This window comes from Drosophila obscura, unplaced genomic scaffold (genome assembly GCF_018151105.1).
Source record: "Drosophila obscura isolate BZ-5 IFL unplaced genomic scaffold, ASM1815110v1 contig_200, whole genome shotgun sequence".
Classification (NCBI taxonomy): domain Eukaryota; kingdom Metazoa; phylum Arthropoda; class Insecta; order Diptera; family Drosophilidae; genus Drosophila; species Drosophila obscura.
Window position 1 is genome coordinate 4422619 of NW_024542791.1, and position 20471 is coordinate 4443089.

Here is a 20471-nt window from a genome sequence, read left to right on the forward strand (position 1 = left end):
ATTTGGGCAATTTCGTGTCTAAAGTTTGGCTAGTGGCTGCCTCCTTTGCCTCGGCCTCCATCTTTCGTTGCCTGTCACTCAAGTGTGGGGTTTCTGTGTGGATTTCGTTTGGCCCCAAGTGACGGGGCCGGAGAAGTGATTATGTGATTATATGTGGCTTCGAATCCCACTGTGCACTGTGCCTTTAAGATGCTGCAAGTTTTCTGCCTCAAATGAATACTAAATGATTTTTGTGTGATTAAAATTTATTTTTGTTATTTTATATTTTATTAAAAGCACCAAACAAAACCAAATTAAATATGGAAGTGTATATTAATATTATAAATTAAATAATCTTAATTGTGTTTAACGGTTTATATCTGCATCTTCAATGCGTATTGTGGAATAATGTATCTTTCAGTCGTTTAACTTTAAAGTTCTTTCAAAGATTCTACCAATTTTCATTCCCTGCACACACAAACTCCTGCCCCTAAACGAAGGCTGTGCTCTCCGTGAATGCTCCACAGAGTCTCAGTTTTTCGCCCGTGACAATGGCCCTCATAAACTGTGGACCCAAGTACAGACCCTTCTCCGTACTCTTCGAGTCGCCATCCAGCCTAATAATATAGTCCTTGCTGATCAAACGTTCCGTCATGTCGTGCTCCAGTTTGGGTATCAATATGTCATAGAGTGCACCATCGCCTGCTGCCGTCAGCCTGCGATTGATGATCGTGCAGCAGTTCTCATTGCGCAGGATCTCCAGGAACTGGAGCTTCACCTGTTCCAGGGAACTCTTCTTGGGATAGCCCGAGAGCCGCTCAAAGCACTTGAACTGATAGAAGCGGCGCTCCAGCTCGGCCAGATCATCCAGAAGAGGTCCGATGGGGGGCAGATCGTCCGACTGAGAGCGCGACAGACGGCAGAGATCCGTCAGGAGTTGCTCGATTTGGGGGCTGAAAAGATCATCGACCTTGGCATTGCTGAAAATGTCCTGAAGGGCAAAGAGATGGAGTTGGAGCTGTTTCCTTGATTAGTTGGAGTCCTTTACTCACTATAAGCTTGAGGATACTCGAGTGGAGTACTGGCACAATAGTCAGGTGGTAGATCTCGTGCATCTTTCGGTTCTCCAAATAGTGTAGAACCTTTAGGGCCTCGTTGGTGTCATCGAAGAGTCGCTTCTGTCGGGCTATGGGCACGGGATGGGCCTGTTGCCAAACTGTTAGCCAGGTGTTGCCCTCAGTGGTCATTCTCACGCTCAATTGGTGAGTGATTTCGCCCGTTTCTTCGGGAGGAAATACAAATAATAATAAAGAGATGAAAAGGCATGAATATTTATCATACTGACCGCCCTTAACCTCCTCCCAGTCCTTGGGGCTATACCATCTGATAAAGTCCTCCATTTGCGATCGAGGATTGGCCGCCTTGAAGGCCTCCATGTCGGAGAGCAGCGAAGTGCACATCATTTGAGTGGTCAGACCCGAACCGGGTCCCAGCTTCAGCATCACTTCGGCATCGTCCTGCAGCTGGTCCTCTGTCTTGGGCACTGGCTCCTGTGTCTCCGGTATGTACAGATACTCCTCGGGCTCATCCAGCAAACGCTCATCGCCCAGCCGTCTCGAGCGACCCTCGGGCTTCAGGCTAAGCACCGCCTTAATGGGTGAACCCGAGCCAGCCGAGTTCGGCTCATTGCAATCAAAGAACTCGCCCTCGTCCTCCTCCTCATCCTCGGATATGACCTGTGCCTGTGCCTGCTCCTGGTGCTGTTTGCGTTTGCTGTTTGCCTCCCGCTGTACGCGACGCTCCACGCAAACGTTGAGCATTTGCAGCTTCTGGTGGAGCAGACAGGTGCGCGTGTCGGGAAAGCCGGGTGCAATTCTATAAAAAGAGCAGGGAATATACGATGAGCATGCGAGTATATATATATCTTTATTGGCTTTACACTAAGCTAATTGGGTCGTGGTTTGAGGGATTCACAGTGTCTGCCTGTCAGTCTTCTCGCTTTCATTCTCATGCTCACACTTTTACACGTATCTCCAACTCTAGTTTCTGCCTTGTTCCGTCTTTATTTAGGGTCTCTTTCCCCAGCATCTTCTGGTTGCGTTTCATTTCTTCTTTCTCTGTGCTTGAGAATCTGTTATAGATTCTGTTCTTGGCCTCGTAGTCTCGATTTCAGTCTCTCTGTTTAAAATAAAACCCAAGCCAAGCAGCGTCTCTGTTTTCTTTCTCATTCGCAGTCTTCAAAACATTTTCTCAGTTTCATTCTTTTGCCTAGTCTCAGTTTCCATGCCAAGTTCAGTTGCTGTCTGCGTCTCTGTCTTCAATCTTTATTTATGTTCCCATTTCACTGTCTGTGGCTTCGTTTCATTCTCTGGTTTGGAGTCTGTGTCAGTCTTCCTATGACTCCCAATCCCCTTGTCAGTCTTAATCTCGGCTTCCATCTATCTGTAAGATTCTGTGTCAGAATGCATCTTAGCCAAGTCTTCCAAGTCTGCGTTTCACTTTTCTCAACATCATTCCCCATTCTGCATACCACCATTCTTCATGTGCAAGTCTTTCTCTCTCTCTCTCTCTCTCTGTGTGTTTGTATTCCTCCTCCTCATATATGCACGTATCAGCACCAATCTCAGTCTTCGTCTTGGACAGACCAGACCGCACATCTTTTGTAAAACTGGCAATAAAACCTGACGAGGGGCTGGGCAAACAAAGCAAAGCGACGATTGTCGTCGGGTTATCAGAGAGAAGAGCTCTATGGTAAGCTGTCACACATATAGCGTAACGTAACGTAACGCATAAGCCATGCATATATGTATATCAGGGGCGGACCACGGGTGTGTTCCCGTTCCCCCCACCACGCCACTCTGCCACCATCGAATATCTCCCTCCACCCAATTGATATTCACGCTCATCACGCCTGTCAACGCGTGCGTGGCCCTCTCGTCGTGCATAGCCAATGAGCCCGAGGCGAGCTCTGGAGGTGACTCAGACTCAGACCCCAAAGAGTTTGTTGAACCCTTCTCAGCAGCGTTCCCTGTACACTGGGAGAACTAAAACAATTAAATACCTTTCTGCGTTTTGTAATTTATTAAAGTAGAGATATTCAAAAAGATCTCATACCAAAAATAAACCTCGAAATATGATTGAAATTAATTTTTTTTAAAAGGTTTAAGGGAAAAATCAGATTCTACATTCTGTTATTCTATTTAAAGATTGATCTCTTCAAAGCATAAATCTAAAAATTACAATTTTTCGTCTCAACTTACTAATTTTCCATCCTAAAACATCATAAGAATTTTCCAACCTTTCCATTCCCATTGGACAGGCTTACTTGCAAACTTTAGAATTTACTACTTTCTGCCAGTGTAGAAGGGAAGTGACTTATTTGGACCGCAGCGGATGTTTTCCAACCCAAAAATGGAAGAAGAAAAAAAAAACTGGGGGAAAAACGGCAGCTCCAAAGGGAGCTCTGCTGTGGTGCAATGGCATTTGCATTTGCATAAAAGTTGTCTTATTAGTTGGTGGCCGGGAGAAACACCAGTGTGCGGCGCAGTGGCTGTGGAGCCAGCAGCTGCTTAAAAGGTTTTTTTAAGTGGCTAAAAACTGCACTCAACCGCAGAGAGAGAGAGAGAGGTAGGGGCTCGGGCTCCTTCCTCTGGCTCTTGGCCAGCATTTTATTGACCAACTCAATGTTGTCCACTTGATAATGTACCATCTTGTGGCTGGCCATAGCCATAGCTCCATAGCCCCATAGCCCCATCTGCCACATCCACGACACTTTCATTTTAGTTTCAATAAAATAAAAACATCAAATGTGCTCCATGTCATTAATTCAATGTCCATGGTCTATGCCTTGGAGCCTCTATACCACCATCCTCATCATCCTCAACATCATCATCCTCCTCGACGACGTCGTCGTCGTCGTCACAGCTTCATCTCTGAGCCAATAAACTAGCCCGAGTTACGTTTATTTTTTGTGTGCCCAAGAGACAGAGAGAACAATTCACTTGGCTTCAAACGACCAAAAGGATAAGCTGCGGTTAAACGGAAATTGTTTTTGGCCTTAATAGAGAATGAGATGACAAAAGCCAGCATCGTGTTTAAAAGGGGATTTTCTTCGCAGCGGTCGCACTGGAATTTATTCAAGCTTCCTTCCCCTTCCCCTTCCAGCCCACAAAATGGGGCAGGATTTCCCAGGCAAATTTATTGAATAATAAGTTGATTCTATGGGGGATCAGGCAATTTAGTTATTGGTATTGAGATACATTTTTTGATAATATTAAAGCTGAAGCTAATGAGAAACGTGGATGTTATCGCTGTTTTTATCGATAATTTTACTTTTTTATCGATTTTTAATCACTTAATCGTTGCTGATTCAAACACAGCCACTAAATTCCCCTTTAAACTCTTTCTAAATATAATTTTTTACTTTTTATAAATGTTCTCTGCCTAAAAATCTTTCTTCTCTCAAACCAAAAGTTAAATCTGCTCAAAAAATCAAATTAATACAATCCCAAAAGACTGTCCCCAGGCTAAAGCTCAAACAACGCACCTCAAAAATCGGGTTGTTGGACTCCATCCCATCCCCATTGCCCAGTTAATTCATTTGGCTTGAGAGCTGACCCAAGAGATTATCAACCTGTGCACACACTCCAACCTCAACCGAACTTTCTATATATAGCCAGCCCCCAGCCCCCACCCCCCTCCCATCTATATATAAACTTTTCAATTGACAACTTTTCCCACACAGAAAAATCTCCCTTTTTTGCCGAAAACCACCTCACAAAAATTCTAATCCACTTAAATGCTTAACAGCATTATGTGACCCAAAAACTCCCCCTTAAGCCCAACGCCCACAGAGACCCACAAGAAGTACGGCCCAGCTTTTGTTAAATAAAACTTCAATTAAAACATTTTTCGGCCCGAGAGGTGTGATGGGAGGCAGAAGATTGCCTCTCGCCCAACGTGCCCCAAAGCCAAATAGACGGAAAAAAAAAAACAAAACAGATAGAAGAAAAAAATCAACCGCTGCTGGACCATTGTCTAAAAATGCAAATTTTGCAAAGCCACAAAAAAAAAACCAGAAACAACAAAAAAACAAAGAGTGAATAATTATGCGGCCACAACAAAAGAAACAACAAACACCTGAAACGGACAGAGAATCCAAAAGAGAGAGAAAAAGAGAGGGGGGGAGGAAAAATCATTTGCACCTTTCAAGTTTTTGAGTGAGAAAACAAAAAGTTGCATCTTTTTGTGCATACCCTTGACAGTAGAGGGGTTCTGAAAGATTTGCAATCAAGAAGATCAACAGAGCCGCAAGAATTCTGAAGAGCTGTCCGCTTAACTATAAAGTGTTCTGTTCATAAGGTTATTCGATTGAGACTTTCACAAATGCTTCGGACAGTTTCATACGGCATACTTTTGATAGGCTTGTAGCTGATGGAAACCTTTTGCTTTTAGCTAAAAGTTTAATGGAAAGGATCAAGCCATTTGTCTATCAGTATGGGAACCTGAGACCATTTTAACTACTGCATACAATGTACATATTATAGTTCTCTTATGAAGAATCTGGCATAAATAACGTGAAATTACTACACAAGAATAAACAATATTCTAGTACATTTTACATATTTTTAATAACTTCTGTAAGACGAAGATATTTGGATTACATTGTATTAAATGTTTTATTAATATTAATTAATATAATATAATATTAATAATATAATATTAATAATATAATATTAATAATATAATATTAATTATATTAATGGTATATTATATTAAATATATTACTAATTTTGAGGGACTCCAACTCACAAGGGTATTTGCAGTTTCATTCTGAAAAAAAAAAACTTTACTAGTTGACTTCAATTTCTGTTGTGGGCAGTATTTTTTTAACACTTTTGTGCACCGTGCTGTGCACAACTGTACTTGATTCGTTTTTCATTTATTCAGTCATTCATTTCTGGTAGCAGTTGTTGCTGCAATTCTTTCTTTTGTATTCCCACTGCAATTTTCGCACTTTTCGCGCATTAAAAAATTTAGTGATGCAATTAATACGTAGAAGGAAAATAACAAAGGGAACAGAGAGAGAAAAGACAGAGGGAAAATGTAGGGAGAGAGTGGAAGAAATGGAATAATATGGTGCAAGAATTTTTAATTAAATTTGTGGCCAGACAGTTGAGTGAGAAATGAGAAATGAGCAACGAGAATAGAGCCAGAGAAAGACAACGACAAAAAGATGGAGAGTGCAAAAGAGAGAGAAAAATGGGGAATGCACAGTCAAGCTTGAAATATTTTCTGCCTTTTTTCACATTTTCTCAATCTGTTTTTTTGTTGTTGTTTTTTTTTTTTTGTTCAAGCCACGTAATGCAATTTATAACTGGAATTAAGTAAGAGACAAAAATCAAACAGCAAAAACCCAAAATGCCATGAAAAATTAAGTCAGGCGCATCGAACAATTGAAACATCAACCTCAAACCACCTCCTCCCAGCCTCCCACTGTAGCCCCCACCATCCCGTTTCAACGACCAACATCCATACCCGCCTCTGGGCAGTATCTGGATGGATGCATGGAGGCGTGAAGAAGTCGGAGAGTACGAAAAACTATCAATCAAAAGACAAAATGTTGATTATTATTTTGGGATGTAGCCGAGCGTGCAGCTTAATTATTATTCTGCGGTTTGTCCGAAGAGATGATCCGCGGGATTGGCACTGATGGAACTTCAATTTGCCAGCGATACCGAAATTGTATTCCAACTTTTACTTTGATTTGGAAATAATATCTGCGGCAGCTAAATTGATTGTTTGATTGTTTTCCAGCACGAAAACCTTTAATGGGGGATATTATCGCGGATTATATAAGATTGAGGGGGGTTGTAGCTGGTAGCTGGTACACCTCATGTAAATATTTAAGATTGTTGAGCTGTGAAGGGAAATAATTTACATTCCTTTTGGCAGCATTTAAGGCACTTAAAATGGTAACAAAATAATGAATAATGGTCTGCCAGCTGATTAAAATCGTATTAAATATTTACATACGTTTCCATGGGGCTAACATTAAAGTTTGATTTTTACGGAGCTAAAAAGAGTTTCTTAGAAACAAAGATTTTTCATAAATCCTCTAAATATGCTCACAATATTATTGAAGAAATAATAATAAACATATTAAGTAAGATTGAGTCATAGTCTCATAGCCTCCACCCCAAAAACAACTTGTTATTTATTATCATCTTGATTTACCTACGAGGCAAACAAAATAACAAAACTCAAGAGTTTGTTCACCTGTCATCTTTCACTTCTTCTTATTTTTGCACCTTTTTTGTGCCCTGAAGATCCCATAATACATATAACAATAATCCAAAGAATATAAAGAACTCTTCACCGAAAAGCAACCAAAACCAAAGTGTGGCCGCAACAATGACAGCCAAACAGAAAAGGGCGGGAAGGGGGGAAAGGAAAAACGAGTGTCGTCATAACTCATGATTATGCAAAAAGGTCAACAGCTTCTGGTTCCTATCTCACCCTTCCCCCCGCCCGTTTTTGCTGACCTTTCACCCATTGTTTGATTGGGTTTCGTGAGAGGGCAGACCATCACGTGCTTGGCTTTTTTTTTATGATTCGTTTAAATTAAATTAAATGGCTAACAAAAAAACACTGCGCCGCGTAACACTGTTTTTTTTTTTTTGTGCTGCGGTGAAACTTTGAAAAGGATTTACTGGGTGCTACGTCTGTTCCTTTATTTCTTTTTCGCTTGCCCCTTTTTTTTTATGCCTATTTTTTTATGGTAGGAGAGCAGAAGAGTGACTGAGACTGTGAAGCACCTCGTTTGACAGGCAGACAGGCAAATTAATCAAAACTAAACTGCCCCAAGGATCAGGCAACTGCCCCTCTTCCCTCTTTCACGCACTGTTTGCAGTCTAACGAGCATGAAAATGAAATTGAAAGTAGCCTGCCAAACTGATTGATATAAGCCTGGACCAACCCACACTAAAACACTCTCCATATCGCCTGTCTTGACCAAACGAAAGCTCTCACTCTACCAAGATGGGCGGGAAGGTGTGGGATGGCTTGAGTCCTGGCCAGGCGACAGTATTAATTGGATAATTTATGACCCAACTGGACCAGACAACCTTCACTTTTCTAACAGCAAATTTGTCTTCTTTCACAGCTCTATGCCGGCACCAAGATGAGACGCAGCCGAACAACAACGACAGCCACAACGACGACGACGACGCCCCTGCTGCTGCTACTCCTTTGGGGGGCCCAGGCGGCGGCACAATGTCCCTGGCAGAGGGATGTGCCCGACCTGCAGACCAGCTGCATATGTGCCTACAATCTGGGCAGGGAATTGAGCGTGCAGTGTGACCAGGTAAGGCATCCATCCCTAAGGATAAATCCCAAAACTAAAATCTTTTTGCAGGTGAACTTCGAAGATCTGCTGCGGGCCATGAACACCTATGCGCGGCTGAAGCCCGTGGATCTGCTGTACGTGAACAACTCCACGATAGCCGAACTGCCGAATGCGATCTTCAGCAATCTGAGCCTGCACAATGTGCAGCTGTCGAGCTGTGGCATTCAGCGGATAGCGGAGGGCGCCTTCAAGGGCCAGGAGGGTGTGCTGCGTAACCTCAATCTGCAGGACAATCTGCTCAGCGATGTGCCGGTGAAGGCGCTGCAATTGCTGGCCAAGCTCAATCTGCTGGATCTATCGAAGAATCAGCTCACCCGCATACCAGACGATGCCTTCAATGGACTGAGCAAGCTCTCCACTCTCAAGCTGAACGACAACAATGTGACCCTTGCGGCGAGCGCCTTCCGTGGACTCGAACAGAGTCTGAAGAACCTCAACCTGAAGGGCACCAAGCAGCGACGTGTGCCCGAGTGCATCAGAGGGCTCAAGAGTCTGGCCTTCCTCGATCTGTCCCAGAACGGCATCAAGGAGCTGCCCGGAGCGGGCGGCATACGTGTGTTCGACAGTCTGGATGCGCTCACTGCCCTGAATCTGGAGAGGAATCTCATCCAGAGCATTGGCGAGACGGCCTTTGCGGGTGTGCGCAAGACCCTCAGCTCGTTGAGTTTGCTCAACAATCTGCTGGCCGAGTTCCCCATCGGTGCGGTGCACTCGCTGAAGGAGCTGCGCGTCCTGGACATTGGCTTCAATCTGCTGACCAGCCTGCCGGAGGCCGCCTTCCGTGGCAATCCGGGCATCACCCTGCTCGCCCTCGATGGCAACCCACTGAGCACCGTGCCCGAGGGCGCCTTTGCCCACCTGAACGCTACGCTGCGTGGCCTCTCGCTGGGGGGCAGATTCCTGCACTGTGACTGCAAGCTTCGATGGGTAGCCGAGTGGATACGCAACGGAGACCTGCAGGTACGCATTACACTCAGAGAAAAGATCTATTGAAAATAAGTCTCTCTGTCCAGAGGAATTTCGAGTGAACGAAGAGAGGCTAAGACCTTAGTAGGGAATTTATTTATGAAGAGATTTGTCCCAATGATTACTTTTATGCTTGAAAATTTATCAAAGAAAATTAAAATAAATTATTCCATAGAAGTTTCCTCTAGAAAGGTCCTTAAAACTAAGATTTCAATTCTTTAAAGGATTTTTAAAGAGGAATTTTCGCATTCTGCTCATAGATAGCAACAAAAACAAAAGAATGGGAAATATTTTCAAGTATTTTTTGGATTCTCTTTCACTTGGAAATTTCTTTCCGTTTGAATTGCTCTTGTCAACATTCCTTGCATTAAAGTTAGTTCCTGTACGTTTCATTAACTTGCCAACTGTATGTTTACACTTCATGCCTCACCCCTACTACTACCCACCCTCAGGTCACATCACGAGAGCGCAATCCACAGTTCTGTGGCACCCCACCGCGTTTCCGGGACCGTGGCTTCTACTCCATACAGCCCGAAGAGCTGAGTTGTCCGGACATTGCCGATGCGGCGCTTCGTGGTCCAGTTGGCCTGGCCGATAACCTGAAGCCAACATTGGCCTCGTCGCCCGATTCCGTGGAGTATGAAACGGGAACGGGAACGGGCACGGGCACCGGCACCGCTGCCTCTTCGCCGGTGTCCAGTAGTGTCCAGAGCAGCTCCACAAGCACAACGACAACGACAACCACAACAACAACAACCACAGAGGAGCCAACAACGAGGAGTTCGAGCACGGTGAGTGACGGCAGGATACTGGCTGGGGATTGGGAATGGGGAATGGGGATGTGGATTTTAATGCTTCGTTTTCTTTGCTTGAACAGACGCGTCTGCCTGCCAAGACAACTGCAACCGTTTCAGCCAGCACTGCCCCGCCATCGGCGGCAACAAACCTATCCGCAAATGGCACCGGAACCGTCCAGGCGACCACCATCACCACGAGCAGCTCATCCTCCTCCTCGTCGAGTGTGCATGCGAACAGCAAGCAGGCGCCCGGCTGGCGTCAGGGCGTGAACAACAATGGGGGAGCGCACAAGCCGCAGCGGCCACCGCTGGTGCTGGGCTATCCGCCGCAGCGGGGCACACGGATCGACGATGCCAACGAGGTGCAGGTGAAGCACGCCTTCCGGCAGGACAGCTCCGTGATCATTCAGTGGGACTCGGACACCGCCAATATCCTGGGATTCCGCGTGGTCTATCGCCTGTTCGGGGAGAAGGCCTTCAAGCAGGGACCGCCACTGGAGGCCAGCGAGCGGGAGTTCAAGATCAAGAATGTGCCCGCCCAGGAGTGCATCATTGTGTGTGTGATCTCGCTGGAGGAGCTGCATGTGACGCCGGAGACGGTGCCGTATCAGCAGTGCCGCGAGGTGCGCACCGTGGCCTCGCAGGCCTCCAATATGGACAAGATAACGATTGCGGCCAGTGCCGCCATTTGTGGCACCATCATTGTGGCCGTGATTGTGTTCATTGCTGCCAGCAGGTGAGTCCCCAGCCTCGACTCCTTCAGCGGGCCATGAGTTATGGGGCCAGGAGGCAGCAGGAGAGCCACAGACAAAGCCAATGACTGGCCAAAGTGGCTGGCTGATTTATCGCAAATCCTTAAGTTGTGGCCACGCCATGGGTTCCTCCTACTTCTGCCTCTCTCTCTCGCCCTCTCTCTCTCTCTCTCGATTGGATTTGTTACGCTTTGGCTCTATTTAAGCTATCTGCTTACTTCATCATCCTGCAGCATCAACCACAATGCTATTATACCCTACAAAAGGCAGAGAGAGAGAGTATATCTTTTTCTGTGCAACATTTCTGCTATTTTCTCAGTGCAATTTTCCATTTTCAATCCATTTCCCAGACCCATTTCTGCTCTGTTTCCTCGCAGGGTATTGCATATTTCGAGTCCACTCTAAGCTGGCTTACCTTTCTCCATTCTGATGCTGATGCCGATGCTGATTCACATTCTCATTTCTTCTTAAACCATTGCAGGCGCTCGCGCAAGCTGCAGAACAGCCAACAGAAGAGTCCACTGCCAATTGGAGGTCTGCCTGTTAATTGCTGCGGTCCGACCGGTTCACCGGGCCCACTTGGCTCCATTGCAACGCTATCGGCATTTAACAATCACAAGGTAAGGCGGAGGCTCCCCATCTCCCCATCCAATAGCATACCCAACCCAACCCAACCCATGCCATCGTTCGACTCGGTTTAGTTCCACTTTTATGCAGCCTGCCAAGGAAATTATCTGTGGCTGCGGGGCTAGCCGGCTAGCTGTTCGGACCATGACTGGCGAAAATTGGCAGCAAACGCGATTTGATGGCTCTTGATTGTACGGGCATTTACGGCTCTCAACAAATTAAACGGACCACAGCGTAGCTAAATAATACGTACTCAAAGTATTTCGGATATACTTTTTCTGGTGGCGTTGCCAAAAAGTTAATGGAAGAAAAATGGGGGGGATAATTGGGTTATGCGATGATAGAATTTTTAAGAAGAGTTGCTGCTAGATATTTAGGGGGAATAAAAGAGGATAGCAGAGATTCAGAATGAGGTTAAAACGTCACCAAAAGGTTTAGGCCTTTGAAAAGATTCAGGGAGCTGCAAATATGATCTAAAAACAATTGCAGGAATGCTTAAATGACATTTTGGAGACTGCAATGCGAAGGTAAGAGGACTTTAGGAAGGCTAGAAAGAAACTGAAGGAAGCGAAACGAAGACTGGCTAAGAGGCTAAGGCTAAAAAGAGATAGGCACAAACTCTGATTGGAGAATTCTACGAGATTGGGAGACGATTGGCAGAGGGGCTTAAGGAACGCAACTAAAAAAATCGAAAACCTAGAAGAAAAATCTTAGTTGCTGTTGTTGAATTATTGCTCATAAATATCCCACTAAATATAATATTTTATCGTAATAATATTATTACTTATCATATTATATTATGTGATTCCTTGCAGGAATGGGATCAAGTATCCGCGTACAGTGGACGCTCCATACCGCGTCCCCGCATCTATCCCGTTGAGCAGCCCGATGATATGCGCAGCCACTTTTCCGGCATGCCTGGGAAAGTGGGCAAATCCAGGTAAGACTCCACAGACCACAGGCATTCCAATCAAAGAGTCAGACGCTGCGGACAAACATTTGCTTGACCCACATTGAGCTTGCTGCATATTTGATGAGGCGTTTCTCCTCCTTCGGCATTCAGTTATGATTTAATATTGCGTTCGTTTTGTTTGTTTCATTGTTTGTTCGTGCCACACACACACACACGCATCCGAATATCCATTCCAACCCACACGACACATGCACACACATCACAGTCGTTCCATTGCCGATGGCCAGTCGCAGCACAGCTTCTCGAACAACTCGCATCGCGGCTATTTGGGCAGCGCCTTCCCCTCGAATCTGGTCAACTCTCGCCCAGAGCTGCGGCAGTCCCGTCAGTCCCTGGCCGCTGCCTCCGAACGCATGTCGCGCGCCTCCTACGCCGGCTCCATTCATGGCGGCAATGGCGGTGGCGGCGGTGGTGGTGGCGGCGGCGGCGGCGGCGGTATGGGACCAATGGGGGGTCCAGGTGGCCTGCCCGTCAGCAGCCTGATGAGCATGAGCGGCATGGTGGGCGGCGGTGGACCCGCCAGCATTGCCTCCAGTGCCAGACGATCGCGGCCGCGCTCCAGATCACGCGATCAGCTCAATGCCACGCACATACATAACCATCGACCGGGAAGTCGGTAAGTACAGCTGCCACATGCAGCCACATGGCAGCAGATGCAAGCAGACTAATTAACTCTCACACACACACATCTGTCACCACTTGAGCTGTTAAGCTGCTTAATCAAAACTCAACCACAAATCACACTTTCAATTCTACTTTTACGTTTCTTTGTTTATGGCCTTTTGGTTTGGCAATTAATTTAATTAGCATTTGGGGAAGTATCTGCCGGAGACTCAGATTTACAAGGCCATGGGGAAAGTGTCTGGAGGAGTGTCTGGAGGAGCGTTCCAAAGACAAGTTTTTAAATGTCAACTACTGCACTCCGCAGCACTCTCGCAGAGATCATTTCAGAATTAAGTTGCAATCAAATGATGGCAAAAGAAATAATCATAAAGTAGAAATATATCATAAAATGATGGGAATTAATATGGCATTCATTTGTGCCATAATTATAACCACTTTTGAATGGATTTATATGTATTTGCATATATATATATGACAACTCCAAAGAGCAGTTAAATAATACTTTCAGACTGTCCTGCAGTAACTCAAACGGTAGAGGATTAATTTTTACTTTAATAAAACAATCTTTAAGCGTAATAAATTCCCCCAGCTAAGCCCCAAATCGATTAAAACTAAAATTCGCTTTCAACCTTAATTCAATTCACTTTCATTAACCATTAACCAGCACCCCAATGCTCTCGCAGCATTCAACCTTGATTGGAGATCCGACTTTACTTTATATGTATGGCTGGAAATCAAATCAAACTTTCATCTGTCTGTAAATTCTGTTGAGCATTGAATGCATGTGGATTTACCATAAGCGCATTCCTTTCACCACCTAAGCCCACCCCACTCACTCCACTGGCTGGTCCTCTGCCGGTTTAAATTTACTGATTCCATTAATTTTAATTGCGTTTCGCTTGGATTCCACCATTTTTACTGCCACAAATCATGGGGCAATGCTATGCTGCAGAAGTCTGCTGTTGGCAGAGTGGATAATGGTGCTGGGATGGATATATAGATATAGTGAATGATATAATCGATGTATGTACTTGCAACAATTACAGATACTCGCAGGCGGGCTCAACGCATACGCTGAACAACTACTGCGATACATCGGATAATTGGACCGATCACGATATGGACATATATATGGCGCGCAATCCGACAACGCGCAACGGTTTAGTGCCATTATGAGGGCGGCTTACGTTATCCTGATATTTCAATGTTGTATTAAATCTGGATGGCATTTTCTGACAATATCTGACGCCGGCCATCGATGGGAGTGGTGCCACAAGGGATGGTCGGCGTCAGCAACAGCAACAGCAGCAACAGTCGCGCAGAAATGGTAGACAACATCTGCAACATCAGCAACAACATCAGCAGCAGCAACAGCAACATTTGCAGCTGCAACATCAGCAACAGCAACAACAACAACAACAACAGCGACATAGAAACAATCAGCAATTGGAGCAGCAGCCATATCAACAGCAACAACAACGATTACATTACTATATGCCACAGACGGAGCGTTGCACCTCGCCGCCCGATGTGGTGCCTCGAGCAGCCAATTTCCATAATAGCAACAGCAATATCACCTGCAACAGCAACAATCTGCAGCATGCGCCTTTGGCTGCGTTGACAGCCGCCAACTTAGAAGATGCCACAGCCGCACAAGCGGCAGCACAAGCAGCAGCAGCAGCAGCCACGCCAGCAAGTGGCATTGTTGTGGAGAACTATTTCAACGAATATGAACGTCAGGAAATCATTTATCATCATCCCACAAGCAACAGTAGCAACAATAGCAACAGCAACAGCAGCAGCAACAGCAGCAACAGCAACAGGGGCAGCATCAGATGCAACAGCAACAGTGGCAGTGGCAGCATCACGGCAGCCACATGCCACATTCCCCGCAGCAATGCCTTTCGTTTACAGTTACCCGCAATGGCAACGGCAACGTCTAACAATATTTTATATAATAATCATGATATAGAAGCAGCAGCAACAGCAGCAACAGCAGCAACAACTAGCAACAATTATAAGGCGCATACATTTAGTGATAACTGTAATTGTACATGTAATTGTAGTCTAAGCGAAGAGGAGGAGACTGCCACAGTCACAACAGCAACAGCGCAGGATGGGGCAGAGACAGAGACAGATGGAGAGCGTGAGGCGACCTCATCCTTGGCTGCCAGCACCTCGGTGTCAAGCATTGAGCAAGTGCAGCAGCGGCATGAGGCAGCTGGGCAGGATGTGGCCTTGTCTCTGAACTTGACATTGGCTGACACCGACCCCAATCCCGACACAGAGACAGTGGCAGTGGCAGTGCCAGTGGCAGTGGCAGACAGGGCCAAGCTGTAAGTGCAATTCTGATTCTGATATTCTGCCCCCCTTCAAATGGTTGCTGTTGTCGCATGCGGCATCTTGAGATTTGCATAATGGAAATACACACACACACACACAACAATTGAATATGCAAGAGTTAAAGTGGTAGAAACATACATACATATACATATACTGATATGTATTTACAGTACATACAGACGATATTTTTATATGCTGTTTAGAGTGCAATAAATACTTTCCGTAGTTCTTCTTTTTTGCGATTAGTTGTTGACAACCGACCGATGGAAAGCGATGGATGGGAAACACCAGATGTTAAGCAATCAAAGAAACTAAAACTTAAGTCAATATGGTACTAATTATACTTAATAGCTATTAAAAATCTGTTTAAACTAATGTTAGGCTCTAGCAAATGGAATATATATACTTTTCTTTATGCTGGGATAGACACCGCATAGAAGTCGCTGAGAGAGCACAAAAACCGCAATATATTCTATATGTAAATAACCATCATATATGTATGTATGTATGTATGGAAGATAATCAAACAGAACACACAAATAGTAGACGCAAACACGGCGCCCATTCAAGGGAACTCTCCTAGAGGATACGATATTTAAAAAAAAAAACCAGTAATTGTAATTCCTGCCCAAAAACCACACCCAACAAAAACAATTCTCTAGTCTAGAACTTTTTCCTTCAACACAATTTAATTCTACTTATTTCTTCTATATATGTATGTATGTATGTATGTATGAATTTCATTCTATGTTTGTCTATCCCAGCCATAAACTGATTTTTCATTTCAGTTCCCGATCAAACACGATCAAAACAATTTCCACTGCCTTTAAAGATTTAGTTTTAAATTTTAAAAGTCAATTTCAGTTTCTTTTCTTGCTTCAATTGCAATCATATTTTTTCGTGTGCTAAGTTCTTTATAATGTTTATGATTTCCATTTAATTTTTAGTGAGATTTTAATAAAATTAATATTTTACAATTACAAATCATTTTTTTTTTTATTTATCCCTTGACCCAAGTCAAGCCCCTAAATCTTTGTATATAGAAAACAAAAAACAAAACAAAAACAAAACTCTAATTGTAAGCGTTTTAAACGATTTAATTTCTTAGCATTATCGATATCGAACGATATCGAGGGACGAGCCCGGACAAAACAGTTCGGGCAAATCCGGACGCAGTTGACAGTTAACAATATTTAGTGCCCTTGGGCGGGATCTCTACGCGGAGATCCAATAACAACGCTCAGGTCTGGCACTGAATACTTAGTGAAGTAAGCAATATATATATATATATATCTATCTATCTATACTATATATATTCGACTATATTGTAAGCATAAGACAACGGTTATAGACATGGCTTTGAGCATTAGATATGTAAGCACAATTTAGGTGGAAAACGGGAGCAATTATTTAGACAAGCAACAAACAAGTATTCCAATAAACTTTAGGCAATAAATTCAAAGAAAAAACTTTAAATATTAATTACATATAACGACAAAAAAAATGTTTCACTTGGTAAAGCAAGCAAAATGAATAGTAGAACGAAACAATATCCAAATCCCAACAACATATTCTAAGAACAAAGTTAAATCAAATTTAGTGTTAAAAAAAAAAACAAAAAGAATAGAAAAACGAAACAAAAACAAAAAAAAAAATTAAGTATTCAACTGCCTTAGCACCTGGAGAAGGTATGATGATATAGGAGAGATCCTACAGAATGTACTCGTATGATACAGAGAGGAGGGAGCACGTGCTTAGATTTAGATTTAGTTGCACATGGAAAAACCAAACCAAAACGGAGATGAGCAATATATATATGTACTTATAACAGATACTGCCAGCTATCGAGTGCTATATCCCCGAAACAACAAAAGTGTAAAAACAAAATATCAATAAAATTGTAGTAGTGGGGAGGAGGGAGGGATCTCCTTCAAGGAGGCATCGAAGCAATGCAGCTCATCTCAAGCCACACCGAAGACGACACCGAAGACGACCGAAGGATCCCCGACAAACCCTACCGTTTAGATATTTAAATGTGCGTTCAATTGTTACACGTAAATCCAATTCAAATGTTAACTTGTCGGCTTCACAGCAAATTAGCAAAAAAAAAAAAAACAACTAAATTTACTAGACTAGAACATTTACCAGACGTGTTTCGTTTCTGTTTTTTGGTTTCGTACGCATCAAGTTCCGAATAAAGCATATTTTTGTTACGATTTGGGGGGCATTTTTGTTAAATATGTAGCTGGATTCTGGTGGATGGACTCACCCGGGCACGGCTAGGGAATTGTCCCACAGCAAGCGTAGCTGACGGGTGAAGGCGGCCCACAGTTGGGCCATGCCCTCAAGGCTGCCCGAATGGGCATGGCAGGTGGCGAGAACGCAGCTGAGGCGGCACACCAGCGAGTCGGGAACGGCACTCTTAATGCGCATGGGATCGAACTGGAAGTAATCGAAGGTTGTTTAAGGTACCCAAAGATGATATTCGTATGTGGAGCAGCTCACCTTCGTCTTGAAACTCTGTTTGAGATATGGGAACAGTGCCATTTCGGGATGCATATCGGGAAACATGTAGGCCAGCAGTTCGCTCAGTTCACTTTCGGTCATTGGGCCGGGCAGACGCTTCGTTAGACCCGCTTGCGAAGGCAGCTCATAATTGCGATCCCGTCGCTTGGTCAACTTGTGTTCTGTTAGTTTGTCCAAAGGATTGATTACCTCGGCACCGCTGCTGGTTCCCGAGAAATTGCGTCCCACGTAGGACTCCAGGGAGCGTGGGACGCTGGCCACAGCCTGGTAGTCCCTCAGGCAGCACGAGAGATAAGAGGAGGCCTCGACGGAGAGATACACCTTGCCCAGCGGCGCCTTGGAGGGTATAAAGTCAGTCCTCTGCTCGCTGTCGAAGGCCACATGCTCGGACAGCTCCGGCCAGGTGTAGACCAAATAGATCTCTGTGCACGATTCGGGCGTATAGCCATGTGGCAGGGCATAAAACTGTTGCACATCCACGTGGAGAACTTCTCCAGCAACCACTATGTCCTCGGAGTTGAGGCCATGATCGAAGGGCACATACATGGGCATTCGAATGCGCATCGTGTCCAGGGCGTAAGTGGTGCAGACAGAGACCATGGCAGACTGCGGATAAGATGCAGGCACCTTCTCCCTGAAGAGCGTCAGCAGACCCATCAAGTAGCGACACTCGGGCGGGGCCTTCTCCAGTCCAATCAAACGGAAGTTGGTCCTCAGAGCGGGCGCCAACGACACACCCGTGAAGAAATTCCACTTGGGATCGTAGATCTGCACAAAGATGGGCACAACACTTCCCACCTCTGCGGCCACAACAGCAGCGGCACTCAGAAAGAAATTGAACTCCGCCGTGGACTTCATGTAGTTGACGCTGGCCTTGACCGGATGCAGGACAATGAAGCGCCGGAGGCCATAAATTCGGGCCAGGGTGTGCAGCTCATTGCAGCTGCTGCGTATGGGCGGACCAAAGCTGTTTCCGCTGCCCATCAGATCCAGATGGCATTGTGTTCTCTGCAGGCAGCTATTCCCCTTTATCTCCTCCTTAATGTCCTCCTCCTCCACATCCAATTGTGCCCGATAGTGCTCCACCTCAATGCCATTGCTTAGCATGTCCAGAGTCTCGCTGTCCACCTTCCACTTGCAGCGAAAGAGTTCGTCGGGCTTCAGAGATCTGCCAACATCGCCATTGGCAGTGACGTCCCATTTCTGGAGTATTTCGCCCAGCTGGGCATTGAACACTTCCCAGTCCGAGTCGGCGCTGAAGTTCTCGCGATAAAAGTCATTGTCATCAATTTCTTCAGCCATTTTGATGGGAATTTAACGCGAATAAAGTTTCAACAAAACGACAACAAAAGGAGCAGGGCTGCAAAACCACTATCGAAATGTCGATATATCAAAGATATACAAAACATTGACTAACGCTGCCAAGTCGCTGGAAATAGTCGAACGTCACATGAACGTTTCTAAAACATTTAAATAAATAAATTGCTGCTCTATTGTGCAAAACACTCACAAAGTAAATTCATTTAAAATAAGCAATATAATTGATTAGATCTGTCGCAGCGAAGTGGCAACTCCACAGACACAGCTGTTTTTTGTTTGGAACAACCAAGTCAAACAATGCCAAGAATTCTGAAGAGAGCCCGCGGCAAAAACTTCTCGGAGGCAGAGGAGCGCATCCTCTTCCAGCTGGTGGAGAACCACAAGGATATAGTATTGAACAAGAAGAGTGATGCGGCCACCTGGAAGCTGAAAGCCGAGACTTGGGCAAAAATATGCGAGGAGTTCTGCACCCAATCAGGTGTCGTTCGGTCGTGGGAGGCGCTTCGCGATAAATATACCAATACGAAAAGGAAGGAGAGGCGCTGTAACGGCGACATGACACTAGCCTCCTCCGTTTCATCGCCGTCGGAGGAAGCAAACGATGCCAATGGTGCGTACTTCTAATCCCAATTACTCCTAATCAATTAACGGAGGAACTAATTTTGTTTTATTACCTTTCAGAAAACCTTGATTTCAATCCGTCAATGACCGATTTTAAAGGCAAGTACCCAGGGTCCATGTGCCCATTTGCAATCGAATAATTCTGTCTCTTCATTGCAGGAAGCAAAAATCGGGTGCCGAGTGAGCTCCAATATGAAGTCAACTACTCCGAAAGTAGTGAGGTAAGTTTCCTTGCCCTCATTAAAGTACCTTTTCTCAAGACAAGTGTGGCTTACAGGAAGGAAGGAATAAACTGTGGGAGGAAAAGATAAAGATGCAAAGGGACTACTATCGAGATGAGAACGCTAGACTTGCAGAGAAGCACCGCATTGATATGGAGAAGCAGGCGGTAGAGCTGCACGGTCTGCGCCTGAAGAACCAACTGCTCGAACTGCAGATCGAGGAGCGAAAGAAACGCGGGTGATGCTTTGTGGTTCATCCGTTTATAGTTGCGTATTATTAGGATTTGTTATTAAACGCCTCTAGTCTGGAATTTC

General features: G+C 44.9%; 3 protein-coding genes across 7 annotated transcripts in view; 2 read left to right on the plus strand and 1 right to left on the minus strand.

Moving 5' to 3' along the window:
• LOC111078462 (leucine-rich repeat and fibronectin type-III domain-containing protein 3) overlaps nucleotides 1–14495 on the plus strand; it is a 64499-nt gene extending 50004 nt beyond the window's left edge. For 4 of the 5 annotated variants that reach the window (XM_022373161.2, XM_041593744.1, XM_022373184.2 and 1 more), the window contains 8 exons: nucleotides 8144–8344; nucleotides 8396–9346; nucleotides 9805–10143; nucleotides 10230–10885; nucleotides 11383–11521; nucleotides 12344–12468; nucleotides 12707–13117; nucleotides 14172–14495. In XM_022373161.2, coding sequence (XP_022228853.2) covers nucleotides 8162–8344; nucleotides 8396–9346; nucleotides 9805–10143; nucleotides 10230–10885; nucleotides 11383–11521; nucleotides 12344–12468; nucleotides 12707–13117; nucleotides 14172–14301 — 2934 coding nt within the window. In that variant the 5' untranslated portion in view covers nucleotides 8144–8161 and the 3' untranslated portion in view covers nucleotides 14302–14495. The remainder of the gene's footprint in view (nucleotides 1–8143; nucleotides 8345–8395; nucleotides 9347–9804; nucleotides 10144–10229; nucleotides 10886–11382; nucleotides 11522–12343; nucleotides 12469–12706; nucleotides 13118–14171) is intronic. The other variant, XM_022373192.2, reaches the window with a different exon arrangement.
• LOC111078497 (rab3 GTPase-activating protein catalytic subunit) lies at nucleotides 282–19361 on the minus strand. The gene is made up of 5 exons (XM_022373202.2): nucleotides 17974–19361; nucleotides 17738–17910; nucleotides 1325–1854; nucleotides 1032–1261; nucleotides 282–970 (listed from the first exon to the last, which is right to left on the minus strand). Exons 1-5 carry the CDS (start codon nucleotides 19294–19296, stop codon nucleotides 470–472), a joined length of 2757 nt encoding a protein of 918 aa, XP_022228894.2. The 5' UTR covers nucleotides 19297–19361; the 3' UTR covers nucleotides 282–469.
• Nucleotides 19362–19423: 62 nt separating this feature from the next.
• LOC111078565 lies at nucleotides 19424–20445 on the plus strand. The gene is made up of 4 exons (XM_041593850.1): nucleotides 19424–19924; nucleotides 19996–20038; nucleotides 20095–20115; nucleotides 20182–20445. The coding sequence occupies exons 1-4, from the start codon at nucleotides 19612–19614 to the stop codon at nucleotides 20396–20398; spliced, it is 594 nt and encodes a 197-aa protein (XP_041449784.1). The 5' UTR covers nucleotides 19424–19611; the 3' UTR covers nucleotides 20399–20445.
• Nucleotides 20446–20471: the final 26 nt, after the last annotated feature.

Bases quoted from the DNA above. Each gene is read 5' to 3' on its own strand.
- LOC111078565 (XM_041593850.1), top strand. From the start codon at position 19,612: ATGCCAAGAATTCTGAAGAGAGCCCGCGGCAAAAACTTCTCGGAGGCA. The intron at 20,039-20,094 runs GTACCCAGGGTC...TCTTCATTGCAG, and splicing joins ATGACCGATTTTAAAGGCAA to GAAGCAAAAATCGGGTGCCG. The intron at 20,116-20,181 runs GTGAGCTCCAAT...CCCTCATTAAAG, and splicing joins AAGCAAAAATCGGGTGCCGA to TACCTTTTCTCAAGACAAGT.
- LOC111078497 (XM_022373202.2), bottom strand. From the start codon at position 19,296: ATGGCTGAAGAAATTGATGACAATGACTTTTATCGCGAGAACTTCAGC. The intron at 1,262-1,324 runs GTCAGTATGATA...TTCCTCCCGAAG, and splicing joins CTGGGAGGAGGTTAAGGGCG to AAACGGGCGAAATCACTCAC. The intron at 971-1,031 runs GTGAGTAAAGGA...TTTGCCCTTCAG, and splicing joins CGAGTATCCTCAAGCTTATA to GACATTTTCAGCAATGCCAA.